The following is a 19,567-nucleotide window of genomic DNA, read 5'->3' as shown; positions in this document are numbered from 1 at the left end:
AAAAGTTACTTTATTCAAGATGTACAGTGAACTTTCGTTTCAACAAATGTGGTAAGTGTATATCAACACCTAAAATACTAATATGAAAATGGTTTCGGAGAAATCCTCATTTTGTATCAAATTAAATACGTTTTATTTTTTTTTTAAATGACATGATATGCTTTAAAGCTGACAACATCTTTTGAAGTGGTACAGTACAGTAGTGGTTTTGGCAGTGTTCTGATTTTATTATGTAACAACCATGTTTGTTTTCTCACCTGTAAAATGGAAACATCACCATCTTCTCAGCACCTGCCTGATGGCATCAGGATGTCAACATTAAATAAAATCATATGTATAAGTTGTTAAGCGGTAAGTACCAAATACAGACTACTATTAATTATGATTGACAGAAACCTTAAAAATCCAAGTAGACTCAGCTGGTTTTTATTTAAGTCATCTTTATTAGATTTACATACAAGTTTTCAAGTGGTTAAAAATGTTTCTCAAATTTACAACTTATGTAAATTCTTTGTTAAATTTCCTGCTGTTGGTTACAGTTTCTAGTTTTGATAAACTAATACATTGGATTACCTTGGAAATGTCACATGACTGATTTGAACATCAGGGCTCCTTATTTTTAAACTAGTCCACTTTGCTCTTCTGTAAGCAAAGCACCTTGTATTTTGCTTTAGCATTTGTTTTTTTTCACTGATAGAAGATAAAATTATACCAATGTCACAGTGGTACCTTTTAAAAATATATTTTAATCCAAACCCAAACTTTTGTTTTTAAATAGATCACCTTATTATAAGTCCTATTTTTCATACTGCCAGTTATTTTTCTAAAACCCAACTAAAACCAAAGTTTCACTACACAGCACTTGGCCTTAACACGTGACACATTCTAGTGTTTTCTGTTCTATAGCTGTGCTAAACTGTGCTACTCTATTTTCTTTCAGTTAAAAGAAAATACTGGTCTTGGGGGGAAAACAAAACAGAACACAACTGTAACTTCTAAAGCTGTGCCAAAAATACTTACTTGGCTCCCTGTTGCTTCTTGTTCCTCCTTTGGCGGACAAGGCCCCTTGGACTCCATCTCCAATCTTATCTCCTACCTCATGGCCATGTATACTCTCCACTCAAGCCACTGGCGCTAAATACCACTGCCTGATTGAAGACTCCCAACCTCCAGGTATGTTTAATTGGATCGCATGTCCTAATCTTAGAAGCATCTCCTGACCAGTCCCTCCACCACAGGCTGAGGGGAGAATTCTTCAGCTTTTCCATCACTCCTTTTGTATACTTGTAGCAATCACAGCTGAAACCTGAAGGCCAGTGAGAGTATCTGAAATGTCATCTTATCTCCAGTGCTTTTTATACTGCCTACCACATAAAAGGTCTCAGTAAGTGCTGAATGATAGATTAAAATATAACAGCAGTAATTTATTTTTAAAAGTTCATTTTGGAAAAAAAATTTAAAGTGATACACTAAACTTTCCCACATCCCTGTAATTTGTGCCCCAGAAAAAAAGAGGTTAGGATTTAAAGTAGTCAAATGTGGCTAAATAAGCATAGTGAATAGTCTTCCTAGAAATAAAAGAAAATTTTACTTTAATTCTATATTACTTTTTTAAAAAGTCAAACGTGTATTATATGAAAGGTAGCAAACATGTAATACTTGCATAAGACATTTTTCTTAAAAGATTTAAATGTGTAGGTTAGAAATTAACATTAACAGAATGAAACTGTTTCCTTTCAGAAACATTACCAAGGACACAATTTGTAACCAAATGCTTTTCAGTTGGTACTGTTAATGCTTCTGGACCACTTAAGTATAGAGAAAGCTTCAGTTCAGCCTTCATTTCATTCAGATACATTGCATGTAATGTATGTTAGAAAAACTGTAGGGAATTAGATTTATTTAAGTTATTCTAGTCATAAAGTAAGAATTTTTCACAACTGCAGTCAGTAGTGTGGGGTGGGGGGAAGATGAAAATTTCCCTTCCGTTGTTTATAAGTGACATTAAGTTGAAATACGTGACCGCTTTTTGAAAGCATTTCAAAACCTAAATTTTTCTGCCTTTTTCTACCAGTTATCAAAAAGAAGCCTAGCAGAACCAAGGTAAATTTAAATTTAATACTGTTAAACATCAGTGTTCAAGATAAACTTTCATGTGTGTGTGTTTTTTATGTATATGTGTGTAGTATAGCATTAACATAATGATTTTATATGAAAATATTTAGCTAGAAGCACAGTGATATTTTAAGAAAGCACAAAATATTTTAATGAAAATATAAGTCAAAGTTATAAATATATTTTTATGGATATATATGTTGCAAACTTAAGGTAACACAGGATAAAATAAACACAAAAGGTTAAATACAAACCCTACAGAGTTTATTTCTGGTGAAACATAAACAGTTTTCTGCTATATTAGAAAATAACATTAATTCCTCTACCAACACTAGAGATTTGGCACTTAAATATATTACTCTATTTTAGGGAAAAAAATGCTTCACATTTTCATAAAATTCACAGAGACTGCAATAAAGTGCTTTTTCTCCCAGGATACAGATCCTGAGAAAAACAAAAATATTAAAAAAGAATATTGTTTCCTGTCTTGAAATCATATCCTTTTTATTTTGTTCTTACATTCATTAAATTATTTAGGCATTAGCATCCAGTGACCAAAAGCTCTTTCTTCAAGGAAACTGCTGCCTGTTTAGTTCTTGGTCTAGCATACTAATGTGAGATGTGTAAAATCAAGGGACATTTTGGAAATACTCTGTGACTGATACTGTAGTAATAGTCTCAATTTTGCTAGAACAAGCCAATAGAAATGACCTAGAGAACTCCACAAATGGTAATATTTACATTACAGGACAGCTGAAACCTGTGCTGACAGAGCATTTTTACTGGTCTGAATATAATGTGGTTTTCCACTGTACACCCAAGTTTGACTGAAGTGAACATCTGATACAGGCAGTAAAAGCTCCCTCTCTCTTGCAGAGACAGTAGATAATACAGGGTCTTCAGTCATCAAAAACAGCAGCCTATCATACAAATTAGTATATTTTTGGTTCATGAAGATAAAATAACCATACACCTCTGATCAGAAAAATCCTAATATTCATGAGGCCTTAGAACAGTAACAAGGTAAAAAAACAAAATACCAAATGCATGTGAATTTAAAAAAATAATAGGTAATATGTGGTATATGTGAATAATGTTATCTGAAGACTGCCTTCCATTATCTACTTTGCTGAAATACTTAAATATCTATGTCCGTGATTTAAATTGTGTAAAAGATTTGCGAATTTTTCTTTTAGACTCTCTACATCATTCAGCACACAATTCAAAATGTTCTGTTGTCTCTGACACACTCCCAATAGGATTAACTTAAACCAAGATTTGTATCAAACTCTGAGATTATTGCTTTCAGTGTAGGATAATTCTTCGTTTCTTTACAAGAATGCTCAATGGTTATGATTTCTGGATTTTTTCAAAATCTCAAAAATTAGGATAAAAAATTTATTTAAAAATTAGGATTATGATTTAAATGCAAAGTAGAAATTTTATTCATTTAAATTATAGATAAGAAAGATATAAAACCACTGTAAGATAATGGTGAAAAAAAGCTCTTGTCTAAGATTCTCCATTTTATTATTTGGCCATGGTTGTTATTTCAGGTTGAAGTAGCATCTCTAGTATTGCTGTCTTCGAGCATTTTGTTTCTGGAAAAAAGACTTTGCAAATTCATATGTACTGATCATAACAGCACAAGCAGGAGCAATTTTAATTAAACGAGGAATTAGGCCTGAAAGAGAATAGAAAAAATTCACAACAAATTTTACCTTATTTTTTTAAATGTAACTTATTTGGTTTCGTTCTGATGATTGATAGTTATCAAAGTAAGTGAAGTGATATATGAAATACTGTCCCATAAACTGTTGTCAAAGAAGAAGCCGAACTGCTCACTCCTCACCTCCCTAGAAATATCAATAGTAAATCTACTGTTACTTAACATTTTTAAACTTTTATAGCAAAGATATTTAGGAGGAAATAGTAAATGTGAAATATTTTCAGTTATTTCCTACTGAAAGGTAATTTAGGAAGGTGATAGATTTAAAGGTAAAAGTAATCATTTTAGTCAATGGTTTGATAAAGGAAATATTTTTACCTGTAAATAATCCGGAAAATCCATTCTTAGCAACAATGTTCTTCATTATAGCCCACGTTGACATTTGCAAAGGCATAGAAACTGTTAAAATAAAGAAATGATGCTATAATAAATTACCACTTAATTTCTAATACAGATAATACACATAAAAGAGTGTTTATGGCCTTTGTGGTATATCGTTTCACTATAGTAAGAACAGATCTGTTTACCTAAAAGAGTGTTTATGGCCTTTGTGGTATATCGTTTCACTATAGTAAGAACAGATCTCTTTACCTAAAGAGCTATTTTAAATCTTATTTTTAATAGTTGGATTCATTAAAAAGAAAAAATCATGAAGGCAATAAGTTTTAAGGTACACAGGACCAGATGCAGTCAAGGAGGAATATACAGAAGACTTCTTCTGAATGGATGATGTCTGTTTCTTAAGCTTGGTGGTATGTATATCCTTTGTACTTTTTTCCACATCTTAACAATCTTTCATAATGAAAACTTTTAAAGATGTACAGAAATCTTCATGGGGTTCCCAAAGCCAAAGTAAAGCCCTGATAACCATTTTTCATGAATTTTTATTGCATACATTAAAAAAAAATTTTTTTCCCCAAAAAGAGGTTTTGAGGAAAACAGTTCATTCCTCTCTAGTGAGGTCCTGCTTTATTAAAACCTTTCTGAATACTAGATGAACCAGTCTTGAAATAAATTAAAGCAGCACTGTCTCCTCCAAAGGGAAGATTTTTCCTGTAACTAACAGTAACATCTCACTTATTTGCAATTACTCAAATATCTGGAACACAGTAAAAACTAATTTATGTATCTTTTGAAAACAACAAAAACAGATGTTACTGAAGTTCAAACATAAACCTCATGAACAAGCTGTTCATACATAAAGTTTGCTTACCTTCATTTTACACAACGATTACAAACATCTGGCTTAGCCCACAGACTACTAGGTGCAACAGGTGAAAAAAGTCGGCCGAGAAGTAGGCATACTACCATGTGAAAACTGTGAAGCTGAAGATTTCAAAGTCGTGGTCTCAGACCACTGAATGTTGGGCAAACACTCCTAAGTGATCCTCACTAGCTTCTGAGAGCTGCATTATGAAACTCTACAGTAATCAATGTGTACAATGATGACAACTCTGTCATGAAGAAAGACTAAAGTGTGTATTATTAAGTATGCCTAGGAAAAGGAAAAATTAGAGAAAGATAGCTTTCAAAAACAGCTTTTTAGAATTTGCCACTTAATGAAGAGGGGCTCATTATCTCAAAATTTCTTTCATATAAAATATCAGATTCTCTGCCTATGAAGATAAATCAGGTCTTGTTGATTTACTTAAGAAGCTAAACTATCAATATAAATAGTGTAAGTATAAATATAGTAATTACATACACATTTTAAAACCAAGAACAAAATATTTATGACTAAAATTTAACTTTCTAAAAAAAGTCAATGACAAAAACTTTACAAGTTGGTAACTTATACTTCATGTTTAAATTATTTCATTTAAATTCTGGAAACAACTGGTAAAAGAAAGGAGGCCAAGTAGCTGGGTATTTCTAATCTTATAGAACTCAAGTCCCAGACTGGTCTCTATTTTAATAGGGTGAAATTAATGTAAAAGAGAAAGAACAGAAAGAGTTATCAACTGGAGGTAAGCCACTGCAGAGCTCTAACAGAACCTTGAAAGTATCTCCTGCCTAAAGATCCAACATCAAAGAGCTAATCCTACAGGTGATAAGCAACTTCTTACAGTGTAAGGAAACACCGTGATTATTAAATATTTCAAGCATAGACAACAATAAAATAAACACTCATCTACTGACCATTCAAATTTATCAAATCCTAACAATTGTATGTTTCAGAAACAATCGAAGCCCCATTTCCAGTGGGCTTGCTATACTTTCTATAATAACGACAGACTGGATCTAGTAGAAGCAACTAACAGTACGCTTTTGTTCTAGAAGAAATTAGAGGTTATAAAGAAGTAGATGGGATAATAGGCAGAGAAAACACATCAAAAGAAGGGAAGCTAAAAAATCAACAACAACAGCAAAATGTGTATGCATACGAATGAAACAAGATGCACTAAGAAAAAAGGTTTCCCAGTAATTGCCTATCCTTCATCCTGGTTTGCCTACATTTATTTGAAAGACTACTTACATAATTTAATCTTCTACATAGCAGGTATGAGACTTAACTCATGGCAGGCAAAATACATAGTCTTTAAGATTTCTTAAATTTTTTGTTTAGGTTTAGAGTATTTTTTTCTGGGTATTCCATTCTGACCGAGTATTAGTTTGAGTTAGATAAAGAGTAAGGTAACAAAGGAAAAAAAAAAGTCTTGTTTTCCCTATTTTAGATATTCCTAACTTAGTATCTGGAAAGAAAAAATTTTTCATGGCATCTTAAAAATGTTGTAAATTCATTACACTTACTTTTCCGACTGTCATACATCCAAAGTTGTGTCTGCTTTTGTGTTTTTACCACATCAAATGGCAAAGTTACAACAGCTGCAAACTAACAAAAAGTAAAACTGATTTAAATCTATTTTTCCTAAAGTATTTTAATATTCTAATTAGCACATTACTTAATAAGGATAGTAATAAAAATCACAGCTAAACTGAAACATAAAATGAAACCAGAGGTATTTTAAAAGAAGCTCTATTAAAGAAAACAGATATATGTCTTACATATTCCTCCCAAAATTCAGGAGTAAGTAAACAGTCTCAGGAAAGTTCCCCTATTCTCCTGAGGTCACACAACTATCAGTGGCAGAGTCAGAATTCCAACCAGACCTCTTTGACTCTGAAACCAGTATTCACATTTTCTGATGCTCCTGTGTGTTCCATTATTCCTTTTCTACATATGAAGGTATAATATTTTAAAGTGGAACTTCTCAAGTATCTAGTAAGCATTTAAAATTTTTCAACAAATGTTTTTAAAATAAATATAATTTAAAATTAAATTTAAATAAAGAAAATGTACTTTTAGTTCTATATACCTTTTCTTTATAGGTTTCAACATATTTATCAAATGTAGCTCACAAGTCACATTTTTTAAAACTTACCTCAAAATGAATCAATTTAACAATTATTTTCATAATGCCCTAATTAAGCAATGAAGGTTTTTTGAAATAATAAATTCCCTGAAGAATGTCTCATAATATTTGATACAACAATCATACAAAGTAAAACCTGGTCTCTATTTTTTGCTTCCCAACTCACATTTGGCCAATATGCTCATAAAATACCCTTTAAAATCATTATATTTATTTCACCTGTCAATGTTAAAAGATTTAAGTTCTTGAAATCAGTTTCAAAGATCTCAGGTAAGATAAAATCAATTATTGTGTCTCCATCTCCACAATCTAACACATACAGTTGTCCCTTAGTATCTGGGGGTATTGGTTACAGATACGCAAATCTGCAGATGCTCAAATCCCTTATATAAAATGGTGCAGTAGAGGCGGCCCTCCATATCTGCGGTTCTGCATCCGTGGATTCAACAATCAGGAATCGAATAGGTTGACTCTGCAGATGCAGAACCTCTGGATAGGGAGGGCCGACGGGAGTATCAAAGGTAGCAACAATGTGGTATGAGCCTGACACTTGGTAAAATGATATGGTTTAGGCTATTTTGTTTTCTGACAGAAAGCCTGGACATTGTCCCACTGATGTGCTTTTTCTGCTGTTATTTGATAACAGTCAAAAGGCAGCAATATTTTCTAAATCATTAAAATTTTTTAAAATAAATTTTCTATGTTAGGCAGAAGTAGTAGAATAGAGAACGTTCCTTCGTATTACTGGAAAGCTGGGACAACAGCCTATAGCCATTATTCAATGGCTATAGGATATATAGCCTTTTTTTTTAAGATATAAAGCATTAAGTACAGAATTGGTTCTATAATTCCAACTGTTATGAATCTCTAAATATAAATAGTACTTGTTTTTCTTCATTCGTGCTGGATTAATATATAAATAAAATAAAATCAAGTTACTTTTAATCACCTCACAAATAAGAAAGATAATGAAAAGATTTTGCTGGTATTCTAACTACTTAAATCGCTAAAAAGAATTGCTCTTTTACCTCAATAGTTTTATACCCCACTAGGCTTAATTTGATAAGATCTCAGACCCGGGAATATTTACGTCTAAATTTTGAGCACAATCTCAGGGGCTTCCTTAGCCTAGGTTTTCTGACACAGTTACTCCAGTATTTTTCTGCAGGTCTCCATGACCTCACTATGCTCCTTCACTCTTGTTTTCATTTGGTTCCAATATGTCAGCACATCACTCTGTGTCATCACAAATTCATTTTCTAAGTATGTGGGTATAAGAAAGCTCTTTGTGAGCAAGATCATGGTGATGAGAATGTGCATAAAGGAAGTCCACTACACAGCTTTTCATTATGTGGAGGGGTGGCAAAAGGTGAACTCTCTACTACCCAAAAATGGTCATTTGAGATTTCTCCCTTCTGACTATAACTTTTATTAAAATTCTTTTAAGAGGTACTCAGCCAAAATGTTCCCAAAGAAACAGGAATTAGCAGCAAAGGATGAAATTCCTTCTATTCAATCCGATTATACATATGAGATGACACTCTATAAAATACTAACTAACCAGATCTACTGGCATTTAATGACCAAACTGCCAAATACCTTGTAAAGAATAAAGTACTATTTAAACTCTTACCATTATCACAACTGTCATCTAACAAATCCAGAAGATTCAGAAAAATATAATGTATTTGCATTTTAAAATATTTAATGGCTAGTAATTTATCTTCAAAATAGGGTAGTAAATACTTATAAAAATTTTAAAGCACTGCAGCCCCAAAGTACTATCTCAATAGACATGAAATGCTACATAATATTTTGTTCTATTTTAGTAAGACAATTATCACTATTGTGGAATATTAACAACAAAAGAATAAACTTACAGAACCAGATAATGCCCCTGAAGTAAAGTTGATCATAAACGTCGGTTCACATAAACCAGATTTTGCACACAACCACTTCTTTAAAACTTCATAGTTATACCAGTACATTGCTGTAAAACAGAGAATGAGATGAACACATATTTAGAAATTAAATGTGGACTTTAAATAGTTAAGGAATACTGTATGTTAAAGGAAAGAGAATTCTAGTCTTGACACACCTTGCTTTCTGCTTAGACACATACTAGGTGAGATTTAAAAAAAAAAAAATTCTCAATTATATTCTAGTCGTCTTCTTATAAACAAAAAAACTATGCATCAGTAAAAATAGGACTTTAATTTCAAAACCTGACAAGGACAGGAGAGGAAAGGAAAAGTACAGTTCCATCTCATTCATGAACATTGATGTAAAAATCCTAAAAAATAAAAAATAATCAGCAACTGAAGCCAGACTATCTCATAAATGATCACATGCTATGACTAAATTGAGTTATCTGATGAATGCAAAGGCAGTAAACATAATAAGCACTTTAGATGCCATATACCACATTAACAGAATTGTATGATCATCTAAAAATGATGGAAAAGCATTTTATAAAATTCAATACACTTTCATTTAAAGCAAATAAATGTCTTAGAAACCTAGGAATAAAAGGGAAATTCTCCAACTTGATAAAGGATATGCGTCAAGAACTTGTAGCAAAAATTATTAATGGTGAAACAACAGAACTATTCCCTTTAGAATGAGGAAAATGATAGGGATGCAACACTATCGCTGCTATTCAAAATTGTACTAGGCAGCACAGGAAGCACAGTATTCATAGAAAAAAGCTGTAACTATTAAAAAATGAAGAAATAAAGTAGTTACAATTTACATATTATTGTCTACATAGAAAACGTAAAAGATAGGCAAATTAGAATCTATAAGAGTTTACAAGTAGCTGAATATAAGCTAACAGACAAGAATTGACGGTAACACTGCAGCAGCCACAAAGATTCAGACAGCTTTTTTTTTAAATAGGTCTTTTAAAATAGGCACTGAAAGTTGTGGGTGAGTGGTACCTATAAATGAATGTTAGAAAAAGAGGTTATATATGTAACCTTTATAAAGAAAATTTTAAATCTCTACTAAAAGACTTTAAGAGTTATAAAGAAAAAGGACATTCCTACGGCAAAAACAAAAAAAGGTATCATGAAGATTTTTTTATTACGCACTTTAATTTAGAAGTACCGTACTGTTAGCACAGGGTTAAACAAATTGGCCAGTGAAACACATCCATGCATATATGAAACTTTGATACGACAGGTGACACAACAAATCCCGGCAGCAGGTGTGGTTATTCAATAAATGATGCCCAGATAACTATCCATACGAAGAGGAAATGAACACTTACTTCAGCCGTAATCCCTAATCAATTATGGATAAATAAATGGCCAGTGAAACATGTCCAGCCTCATTAATGAGCAGGGAAATATAAGTTAAAGTGAGATACCATTTTATATTACTAGGTAAACAAAAATTAAGAACTTTTGGCAATAAAAGTGCTGGTGAGGGTTTGAAATGAAGCAGCAGGAAGCTGGTGGTTGTGATCTGCACAATCACTTTAGAAAAGGGTTCGATATTACCACATAAAATTTAAAATGTGTATATTTACATGAACCAGCAAATCTAAAACTGAAGAGATTCTTACACCCATACACATTAAAAAAAAAATGTTCACAGCACTGTTTTCTCAGACATAAACACGAGTGAAAACAAAACAGTTACACATGAAAACCAAGAATGAATCTTACATTTTTGAGTAAAATAAGTTATAAACCTCAAAAATAGGCAAAAGTCACTAACATTATTTAGCAGTAATACATACATGGTAAAACTACTTTTTAGAAATCAAATAAACGATAAAAATTCAGTGTGAGTGGTTACCACTGAGGATGTAACAGTGGAGGTGGACGTATGTGGTTTCATGATTTTAAAAATTCAATATTCTAATTCATATATTGAAGTGATGACTTCACAGGTGTCCATTTTATTAGTGCACTGCATAATTTATATCTTCATTACTTTTAATGTATCAAATATAATTTAAAAAATGAAAAAGTATTGGTCTAGGAATTTATGATGTTTCTAAAAAGCATAACTGAACACAAAACGTTGAAGAAAAATACTAATGGAAAGGGAAGATGCAGAGATGTGAATGACAGCCCAAGAAAAGGAGTAAGTCAAAGGGAAAAAGAAAGGAATGTTAATACAAGGGTTCTCAATAATTATTTCTTCCAGGTTTTATATTTTATTTTTTTAAGATATTTATTGGAGTATAATTGCTTTACAATGGTGTGTTAGTTTCTGCTGTATAACAAGGTGAATCAGCTATATGTATACATACATCCCCATAACCCCTCCCTCTTGCGTCTCTCTCCCACCCTCCCTATCCCACCTCTCTAGGTGGTCACAAAGCACCGAGCTGATCTCCCTGTGCCATGCAGCTGCTTCCCACTAGCTATCTATTTTACATCTGGTAGTGTATGTGTGTCCATGCCACTCTCTCACTTCTTCCCAGCTCACCCTTCCCCCTCCCCGTGTCCTCAAGTCCACTCTCTACTTCTGCATCTTTATTCCTGTCCTGCCCCTAGGTTCTTCAGAACCATTTTTGTTTTAGATTCCATGTATGTGTGTTAGCACACAGTATTTGTTTTTCTCTTTCTGACTTACTTTACTCTGCATGACAGACTCTAGGTCCATCCACCTCACTACAAATAACTCAATTTCACTCCTTTTTATGCCTGAATAATATTCCATTGTATTCTATGTATGTGCCACATCTTCTTTATCCACTCATATGTCGATGGACACATAGGTTGCTTCCATGTCCTGGCTATTGTAAATACTGCTGCAATCTTCCAGGTTTTAAATGGAAACCTCTGAGATTCACGAGAGAAATACTGGGTTGGCCACGGGATTTTCCCATGTTACCAAAGACCCAAAAGAACTTTTTGGCCAACCCAACACTACTGAAGTATGCACATTCTACAAGTTATTTGTTATTTTTGCACTTCTTATCATGATTTTTCTCCCTTTGTATAATTCAATGATTAGAACTATCTCAAATCTGATTTATTAACAGTCCCTACAGGACACTCAGTGGGGGAGATTTTTATCTTTAATAACTGAAAAAAGTAGGAGTCAATATAATTCACAGGTGGTCTTAAACGTATGTATGTATGTATGTATTTATTGCCACATTGGGTCTTCGTTGCTGCACACATGCTTTTCTCTGGTTGTGGCGAGCGGGGGCTACTCTTTGTTGTAGTGTGCAGGCTTCTCATTGCAGTGGCTTCTCTTGTTGCGGCGCGCAGGCTTCAGTAGTTGTGGCACATGGGCTCAGTAGTTGTCTTGCAGGCTCTAGAGCGCAGGCTCGGTAGTTGTGGCACACGGGCTCAGTTGCTCCGCAGCATGTGGGATCCTCCCGGACCAGGGATCAAACCCGTTTCCCCTGCATTGGCAGGCGGATTCCTAACCACTGCACCACCAGGGAAGTCCCTTAAATGTATTTTATAATATCTTGATTTGTAGTACTTTACTTATCTTACTAATTATGACTTAATTTTAAAGGTACTTTGCATTATCTAACTATGAATACACACCAATTAATGTTTAAAAAGAAATTAAACATAAACACAAAGAGAAAAGAAAGCCAGGCTTGAATTAGAAACTGTTCATTCAATAAATACTTATCAAGATCTGAGAGCCCAACACTGAACTAGGAGTGTGTGGTCACTAAAGAAGATAACTTACCTTTAGCCTTAAAGGGTTTAAAATTTACTTGATTTAAAAGTGATATGTAAGGCAAACCTGCAGATAAACCCTACCTGAGAATGGTACATCTCTAAGAACGGTAGGAGCCCAGCCCTTCCAGAGGGAAATCCAACCATCTTCAGACACTTTCTTGCTGACAAATTGATGCAGTTCCTCGTAAGAAAACTTCTTAGATTGCATCTTGGTTCTAATCAATTCCAGTGGACTTATTACAGTTACTGCACCAACTAGTACAAACAAGCAAATACAACAAAAATAAAGCCATGCATTATGAAAACACACATGCAAAAATTAATATTTCATGCATTTTTTTATTTTAAGCTTTTATTCTGAAATGAAGCAAACCTTAAAATCAAATATCTTATGATACCAACCATACTGGCTCAGATTTTTTTCCTTGATAAAGCTATTTCACATACCTTACTCCTTCTGGTTTCAGCTCTTTCAAGAGCAGTTCCACAACCCTTATACATCAACCAGGACTACTACAAACCTCACTTCCACTGCACAGAGAAAAATGTCCTTCTGTGCAGAGGCAAATTTCCTTATGATTAAACTCTGAATCTCAAAGTCTATAAGGAAAATGATTAAAGACGTTGGCGTTAATTTGACAGCTATTTGTTATCATCCTAAAATCTAGAATCTAAAGTCTAAAATCTCAAATCTCTGTCCAAGATTTGACAGGGATAGGTTGATCCCATCTCATTCTGATAGCAATCACCATACAATATGACTTCTAGAGTATAGATATTAACAAATCAGTACAAACTACAATGCAAAATATATCTTTACCAATACTCTGTATTTTAAACAAATTCTCTATGAATATCAAAATTTTAAAACAAGCGTAAAGCAGAAATCAGAATGAAAATACAGTAATTTATTACTTACGTCTAGCCACAATTCCAGCAACAATTGGTATGTGGCTTTCACTTTCTCCTAATTTAGATCTCAGAAGAACAGTTAATTGATCATAGCAGGTAAAATAAATAACTGTGGCAGGAACTGCCATCACTCTGTTAGAAACACAAAAAGATTTGTACAACATTGTCAAAGGCTTAAGCATATTCTTATTATTAATTATAAGATAAAATCCTTCTATTTTATATAAGCTGAAAACCACAACAAATCAGCCATGAGATCAATTTTTTTTTTAATTTAAAAAATTATTAGTGTTTAACTTAGGCAACAAAAAGGTGTAAAGTAGGTATGTGCTCTCCAAAGGTTTATATTGTAGTTGGGAAGTTAAGTTACAGAGCACCCAGTCAGGTCATAAATAGGAAAAGACAAATGAGGACTTCTCTATCTCCTTGACTTACTCTGTTTCTGGTCTTCCTTCCCAACTACATTACGATAACATGAAAATCACTAAAGTTAAAAGTACAAGCACAATTGTAAAATTCTTTTGAACTGTGGACCATATACCATACCTATTTATAACTGAAAATAAATTACAATTAATGTCGCTGGAATTATATATACTAGAGTTTTGAGGAAATTCCAATGACTTATTCTTTTAAATGAAAATATTAAGAGGGAGTCATTAATTAAACACAAAGTTGCAGGTACTGTCATGTCATAAATATTAATGCAACAAAAAACCGGTCTGTTTATGGCCTAACCAAGGACATTAACAGACCACACATGGAAATGCCTGATGTTCTACGGTGAAGTGTGACGATGAGAATGTAAGAATAAGACCGACTGCTGCTCTTGGATCTACCGCTAACTTTATAACCTCAGGCACTGTTTAGAATATATGCCTCAAAACTGACTAATTTGCTCTATAAAAAGATAAATTAGAAAGAAAGGAGGCAGAGAAAGTCAAGATATTATGGGATTTTTACATCCAGCCTTACTAGCTTGTCATGTTAATTCATATAATAGCTAGTTAGTAGAGAATTATAATTATCTGGAAAAGGAAAGTATACATAGCACAATACCTCTCATTATTTTAGTAAAATAAACAGTCAAATGAACACTAAATTCTTAATTTCTGAACATGAAAAAAAAAGTTATGCTTGTGCACCAAAGTGAACACAGCAGGCCTAGCTGCTCTAATCTGTATCTTCAGGAGGACCTATCTGCCTGCTTGACCTTTGGTCACCCCCAAGGAATTTAGCCCTTGGAATGTTCCCTGTAACAAGGTTTTTCTGTATGTCTGGAGCACTAAACCAGCTTGTCTAGGTTGGTTTGTGCAAATGATGTGATTTTTGGTAAACATCTGCTTGCTTTTTGGGGCGCTGGAGTTTTGGTAATCACAGCTGGTCACAAACAGAATGTGCCTATGTCATCAGCCCGCAATACAAGCCCTAGACTCAGACTCCAGGGCTGCATGAGACAGAAACACTGCGTGTGCTGCTGCAGCTCGGTGCTGGGAGAAGCAGCACACGCTCTGCAGTGTCACACTGGAGGGCTCAGGGTGCCTTTGCCTGGTCGACTCCTGTTGTGTCCTTTCCCCTTACTGATTCTGCTTCGTTTCTTTTGCTGTAATAAACCACAGACATGATTATCACCTTCTTTAGGTCCTGTGAATCCTTCCAGCAAATCATCAAATATGTGGACAGCTGTGAGATTGACAAAAAAATACTCTAGAAAATGAAAAAGCACTAACATTAAAAATGCATGATGTTGTCCAACGAGGCTGATTATAAGGCAAAATAACAACCATCATTTAGTAAGAAAAATATTAAATTTCAACTTACAAGGTGGGAGGAAGGCCACTCCACAGGGATTTAATGCCCTCATTTCGAATGATTTTCAAGAAGGCATCCTAAAATTATAATAGAAAGAAGTGGTCAAAATATATACCTGAACCTTATATACAAAAAAGTTTGTAGTGATAATTGATTGGTAATTTGCTTCTTTCAAGCACTTATTTCTAAAATAAAAAGCTTCTCAGATTTATGTATGCCCATTCTTTAAAAAAAATAAAAAGAATTTTTCTCAACTTTCAAACACAAGTAGAGCATTTCTGGATGATACTTCCTGCTTACAGAATAAAATCTATATTACTCAGCTTGGGATTGTTCTACTTTAGGGCTTAGAAGCAATGTTTTCAAAGATTATTATAAAAAGGAAGTGGACGAATAGCAGAGATTAACTCTCCTGTCCAATTATGAAATCTGAGAAAATATTACTTAAACCCAATATCTGAAATCTCTGGAGAAGAACCAAAAGCAAGTAGAAACTACAGGGAAGCTTACTGTTGAAAGACAGAGTGCAGTGAGTGAGATTTGCAAATATACAGCTTTTTGCCTGTGGGAGTTGCAAGGAAAAGCACATTTACTTGCTTGAGATGGCAAATATTAGAGTTTAGTCTGGTAGACTAATCAGAAAGTTACAAGGGGAATCGTAGGGAAAAAGCCTGCAGAGGACATAAGCCCCCAAATTTAGAGACAAAATCAGCCACAAAACGTGGCTCACCACTAAATTATGCAACCCCAGGAGAAGACAACAGAGTTCTGGCAGAAACAAACCAAAAAAACCCCAGCAACTAAAGGCTGGGCGGAAATTTCAGCTGCAGCCCACCACAATGGTGCCTGAGCGTGAAAGACTGAATCCAGCCAAAGTTAACTGCCTTCTAGAACAGAACCAACTCTTCAGAAGAATATAAAAAAATCCACAGTCTTTACAATGCATTCTTCATAATGTTCACTATCCAAACAAAATTCATTAGACATAAAAAGAAACAAGAAAATGTGCCCATACTCAAAGAAAAAGTAGTCAACAGAAACCAACACTGAGATGATTAAGATGATGCAATCAGCAGACAAGTACTCCAAAGCACCTATTATAAACACGTTCAAGAATTTAAAAGATGATGTATGCATAATGAATGGACAAATTTGTAATTTCAGCAAGGAAATAGTTACTATAAAGAAACTGCCAGGGCTTCCTGGGTGGCGCAGTGGTTGAGAGTCTGCCTGCCGATGCAGGGGACGTGGAGTCGCGCCCCGGTCCGGGAAGATCCCACATGCCGCGGAGTGGCTGGGCCCGTGAGCCATGGCCGCTGGGCCTGCGTGTCCGGAGCCTGTGCTCCACAATGGGAGAGACCACATCAGTGAGAGGCCTGCGTACCGCAAAAAAAAAAAATGCGAAATGAAAATTCTAAACCTGAAACTAAAAATTCACTAAGTGGGCTTAACAGCAGAAAGGAGACATCAAGGAGTCATTGGAGTTGAAGACAGAACTTATTAAATTTGAAGAAGGAAGAGAAAAAGAATGAAGAAAAATGGGAATTTATTGGCAGTCCAGTGGTTAGGACTCTGCATTTTCACTGCCAAGGGCCCAGTTCAATCCCTGATCAGGGAACTATGATCCAGCAACCTGTGCAGCGTGGCCAAAAAAAGAGAATGAAGAAAAATTATCAGGGCCTCAGAGACCTGAGGGGAAATATCAAGTGGAATAACACAGGTTAATGTGGAGTCATAGAGGAAAGGAAACATAATAGAACAGGAAATTACCTGATAAAATGATGACCAAAAACTTTCCCCAATTAGTGAAAGATATCAGAGCCCCAAATCTCAAAAAAATCCCAACTGAATAAAAACCAACAGGGACTTCCCTGCTGGCGCAGTGGTTAAGAATCTGCCTGCCAATGCTGAGGACATGGGTTCGATCCCTGGTCCAGGAAGATCCCACATGCCATGGAACAACTAAGCCCGTGTGCCCCAACTACTGAGCCCACGTGCCATAACTACTGAAGCCCATGCACCTAGAGCACATGCTCCGCAACGAGAAGCCACCACAATGAGAAGCCCACACACCGCTACAAAGAGTAGCCCCCACTCGCCGCAACTAGAGAAAGCCCGCACACAGCAACAAAGACCTAACACACCCAAAAATAAATAAAATTAAAAATAAATTTTTAAAAAATGCTGTGAATTCAGAGCACGATAAAAAATTATTTAAAAAACCAAACCAAAACATACAAACAAAAAGCAAAATGACAAAATACATATAGGGAAAGGATGATAAATGAAGACTAACTTCTCATCAGACACGTGAAATTTTGGCCAAAAGACAATCTAATGACATATTTAAGGGGCTGAAAAAGAAACTAAGCCAGAATTCTATATGCTGCCAAACACACTTCAAAAATGCTTTATAAAGACATTTCTGTAAGAACAAGAACTTAAGAGACTGCACTGCCAAAATACCTTCACTAAAGAAATGCTGTAAAAAGTTCTTCAGGATAAAGGGTCATGATGGCACATTGTAACCACAATCTTCAGAAAGGCAGGAAGTACAAAAATGGTAAATAAGTGGTTACATGTAGAATATGTATTTCTCTCTTTTCTCTTTTTAACTATTTAAAAGACATAAGACTATTTAAATCAAAAATTCTAATTGTGAATTGTGGAATCTGTAAGGTAACAAGATGGACTATCAATGAAGCAATAGCACAAAGGAAGAGGTGGGAGTAAAGGATGTCAAGACTGTAAGGGGTCTGAGATTTCACCCTACTTCCTAGTTAGCTAGTCAGCCTGCCACGGTTATCATGAGAGATGGTAAAGACAAAACTCTCTGGGGTGAGACAAAGTTTATTACTTGCGGCAGTAGCAGCAGAGTATCAGCATTTTGATGCCTGTTTCCTGAGCCCCAATTTCCACAGGGCAGTGTGAAGAAGGATAGATGACACCCAGACACACAGTGGGACTGCATTACAGGAAAGGAAATCTGACCTTAGGGAATCTAAATCCTTTAGAATAGGAAGTAAGGATGCCACCCCCTTGCTCTAGAGGGAAGCACTGAATCTTCCAAGGTTATTCACTCTACAAACATCCTTGAAAAGATGGTCAGGAACAAAGGGCAGCCAATGCCATGCTCACAAGATATGAAGAAATGTGAAACACTTTTGAAGAACTGTCTCCCTAGAAATGGGAATAGAGAAATCCATGTAATATTATTAAAATTCAAATAATCCAAAAAAAGGCAAGAAATGAGGGAAAAAGGGAGCAGTTAAGGGAAAAAAAACCATACAGAGATAGTAGATTAACACCCAACCACATGAAAAATTATATTAAAGGACTAAATTTCCCAATTAAAAGCCACTATATCAACAGGGCTCCTGTAAAACAACAGACGATCACAGCTACAAGAACTGCAGAAGTCTCAGATCCTATCTGAAGAGTCTCTAGGGTAAAAAAACAAGGCACAACTATATCACTGTCTTGGAGTAAAAGAATGGAAAAAGAGGCCATATAAACACTAATATGAGAAAGCTGAAAGGTGGCTATATTACATACAGATAAAAGACTTCAAGATAATGAACATTACGAGTGATAAAGAGATTTCACTATAATAAAAATGTATCAGAAAACATATCAAGTGAATGTTCCTAATGAGAGGTTCAAAACCCATGAAGCAAACCTGACAGAACTAAAAAAGAAAACAGACAAATCCTCAATCATAACTAAAGTTTATTATATCCTCTATCAGAGAATGATAGAATAATTTTAAAAATCTGTAAGAATTCAGAAGATCTAAATGAAGCATCAGCCACCCTGACCTAATGGTTTATAGAACACTATACCCAACAACTACAGAACACAGGTTTGAAAGTGAACTAGAAATAGTCACCAATGGGCTTCCCTGGTGGCGCAGTGGTTGAGAGTCCGCCTGCCGTTGCAGGGGACACGGGTTCGTGCCC

At 34.7% G+C, this 19,567-nt stretch overlaps 1 protein-coding gene and 1 long non-coding RNA gene across 9 annotated transcripts in view; one reads left to right on the top strand and one right to left on the bottom strand.

The window, feature by feature from the left end:
* SLC25A40 (solute carrier family 25 member 40) overlaps window positions 1–19,567 on the bottom strand; it is a 62,887-nt gene that overhangs the window by 6,771 nt on the left and 36,549 nt on the right. For 7 of the 8 annotated variants that reach the window (XM_060304716.2, XM_060304717.2, XM_060304720.2 and 4 more), the window contains 7 exons: window positions 15,618–15,685; window positions 13,804–13,928; window positions 12,966–13,139; window positions 9,099–9,208; window positions 6,596–6,677; window positions 4,163–4,243; window positions 279–3,799 (listed from right to left, as the gene is read on the bottom strand). In XM_060304716.2, the coding sequence (XP_060160699.1) occupies window positions 3,687–3,799; window positions 4,163–4,243; window positions 6,596–6,677; window positions 9,099–9,208; window positions 12,966–13,139; window positions 13,804–13,928; window positions 15,618–15,685 (753 nt within the window). In that variant the 3' untranslated portion in view covers window positions 279–3,686. Of the gene's footprint in view, window positions 1–278; window positions 3,800–4,162; window positions 4,244–6,595; window positions 6,678–9,098; window positions 9,209–12,965; window positions 13,140–13,803; window positions 13,929–15,617; window positions 15,686–19,567 lie in introns of those variants that run through there. The other variant, XM_060304722.2, reaches the window with a different exon arrangement.
* The window catches only part of LOC132597793 (uncharacterized), a 40,039-nt gene continuing 22,521 nt past the window's right edge, over window positions 2,050–19,567 (top strand). Inside the window, exons 1-2 of the long non-coding RNA XR_009565114.1 lie at window positions 2,050–2,103; window positions 4,469–4,596. This is a non-coding gene — a long non-coding RNA (uncharacterized lncRNA). The remainder of the gene's footprint in view (window positions 2,104–4,468; window positions 4,597–19,567) is intronic.

This window comes from Globicephala melas, chromosome 9 (genome assembly GCF_963455315.2).
Source record: "Globicephala melas chromosome 9, mGloMel1.2, whole genome shotgun sequence".
Taxonomy (NCBI): Eukaryota; Metazoa; Chordata; class Mammalia; order Artiodactyla; family Delphinidae; genus Globicephala; species Globicephala melas.
The sequence above is the reverse complement of the archived record's forward strand: the minus strand, read 5'-3'. Positions and strand labels throughout refer to the sequence as shown.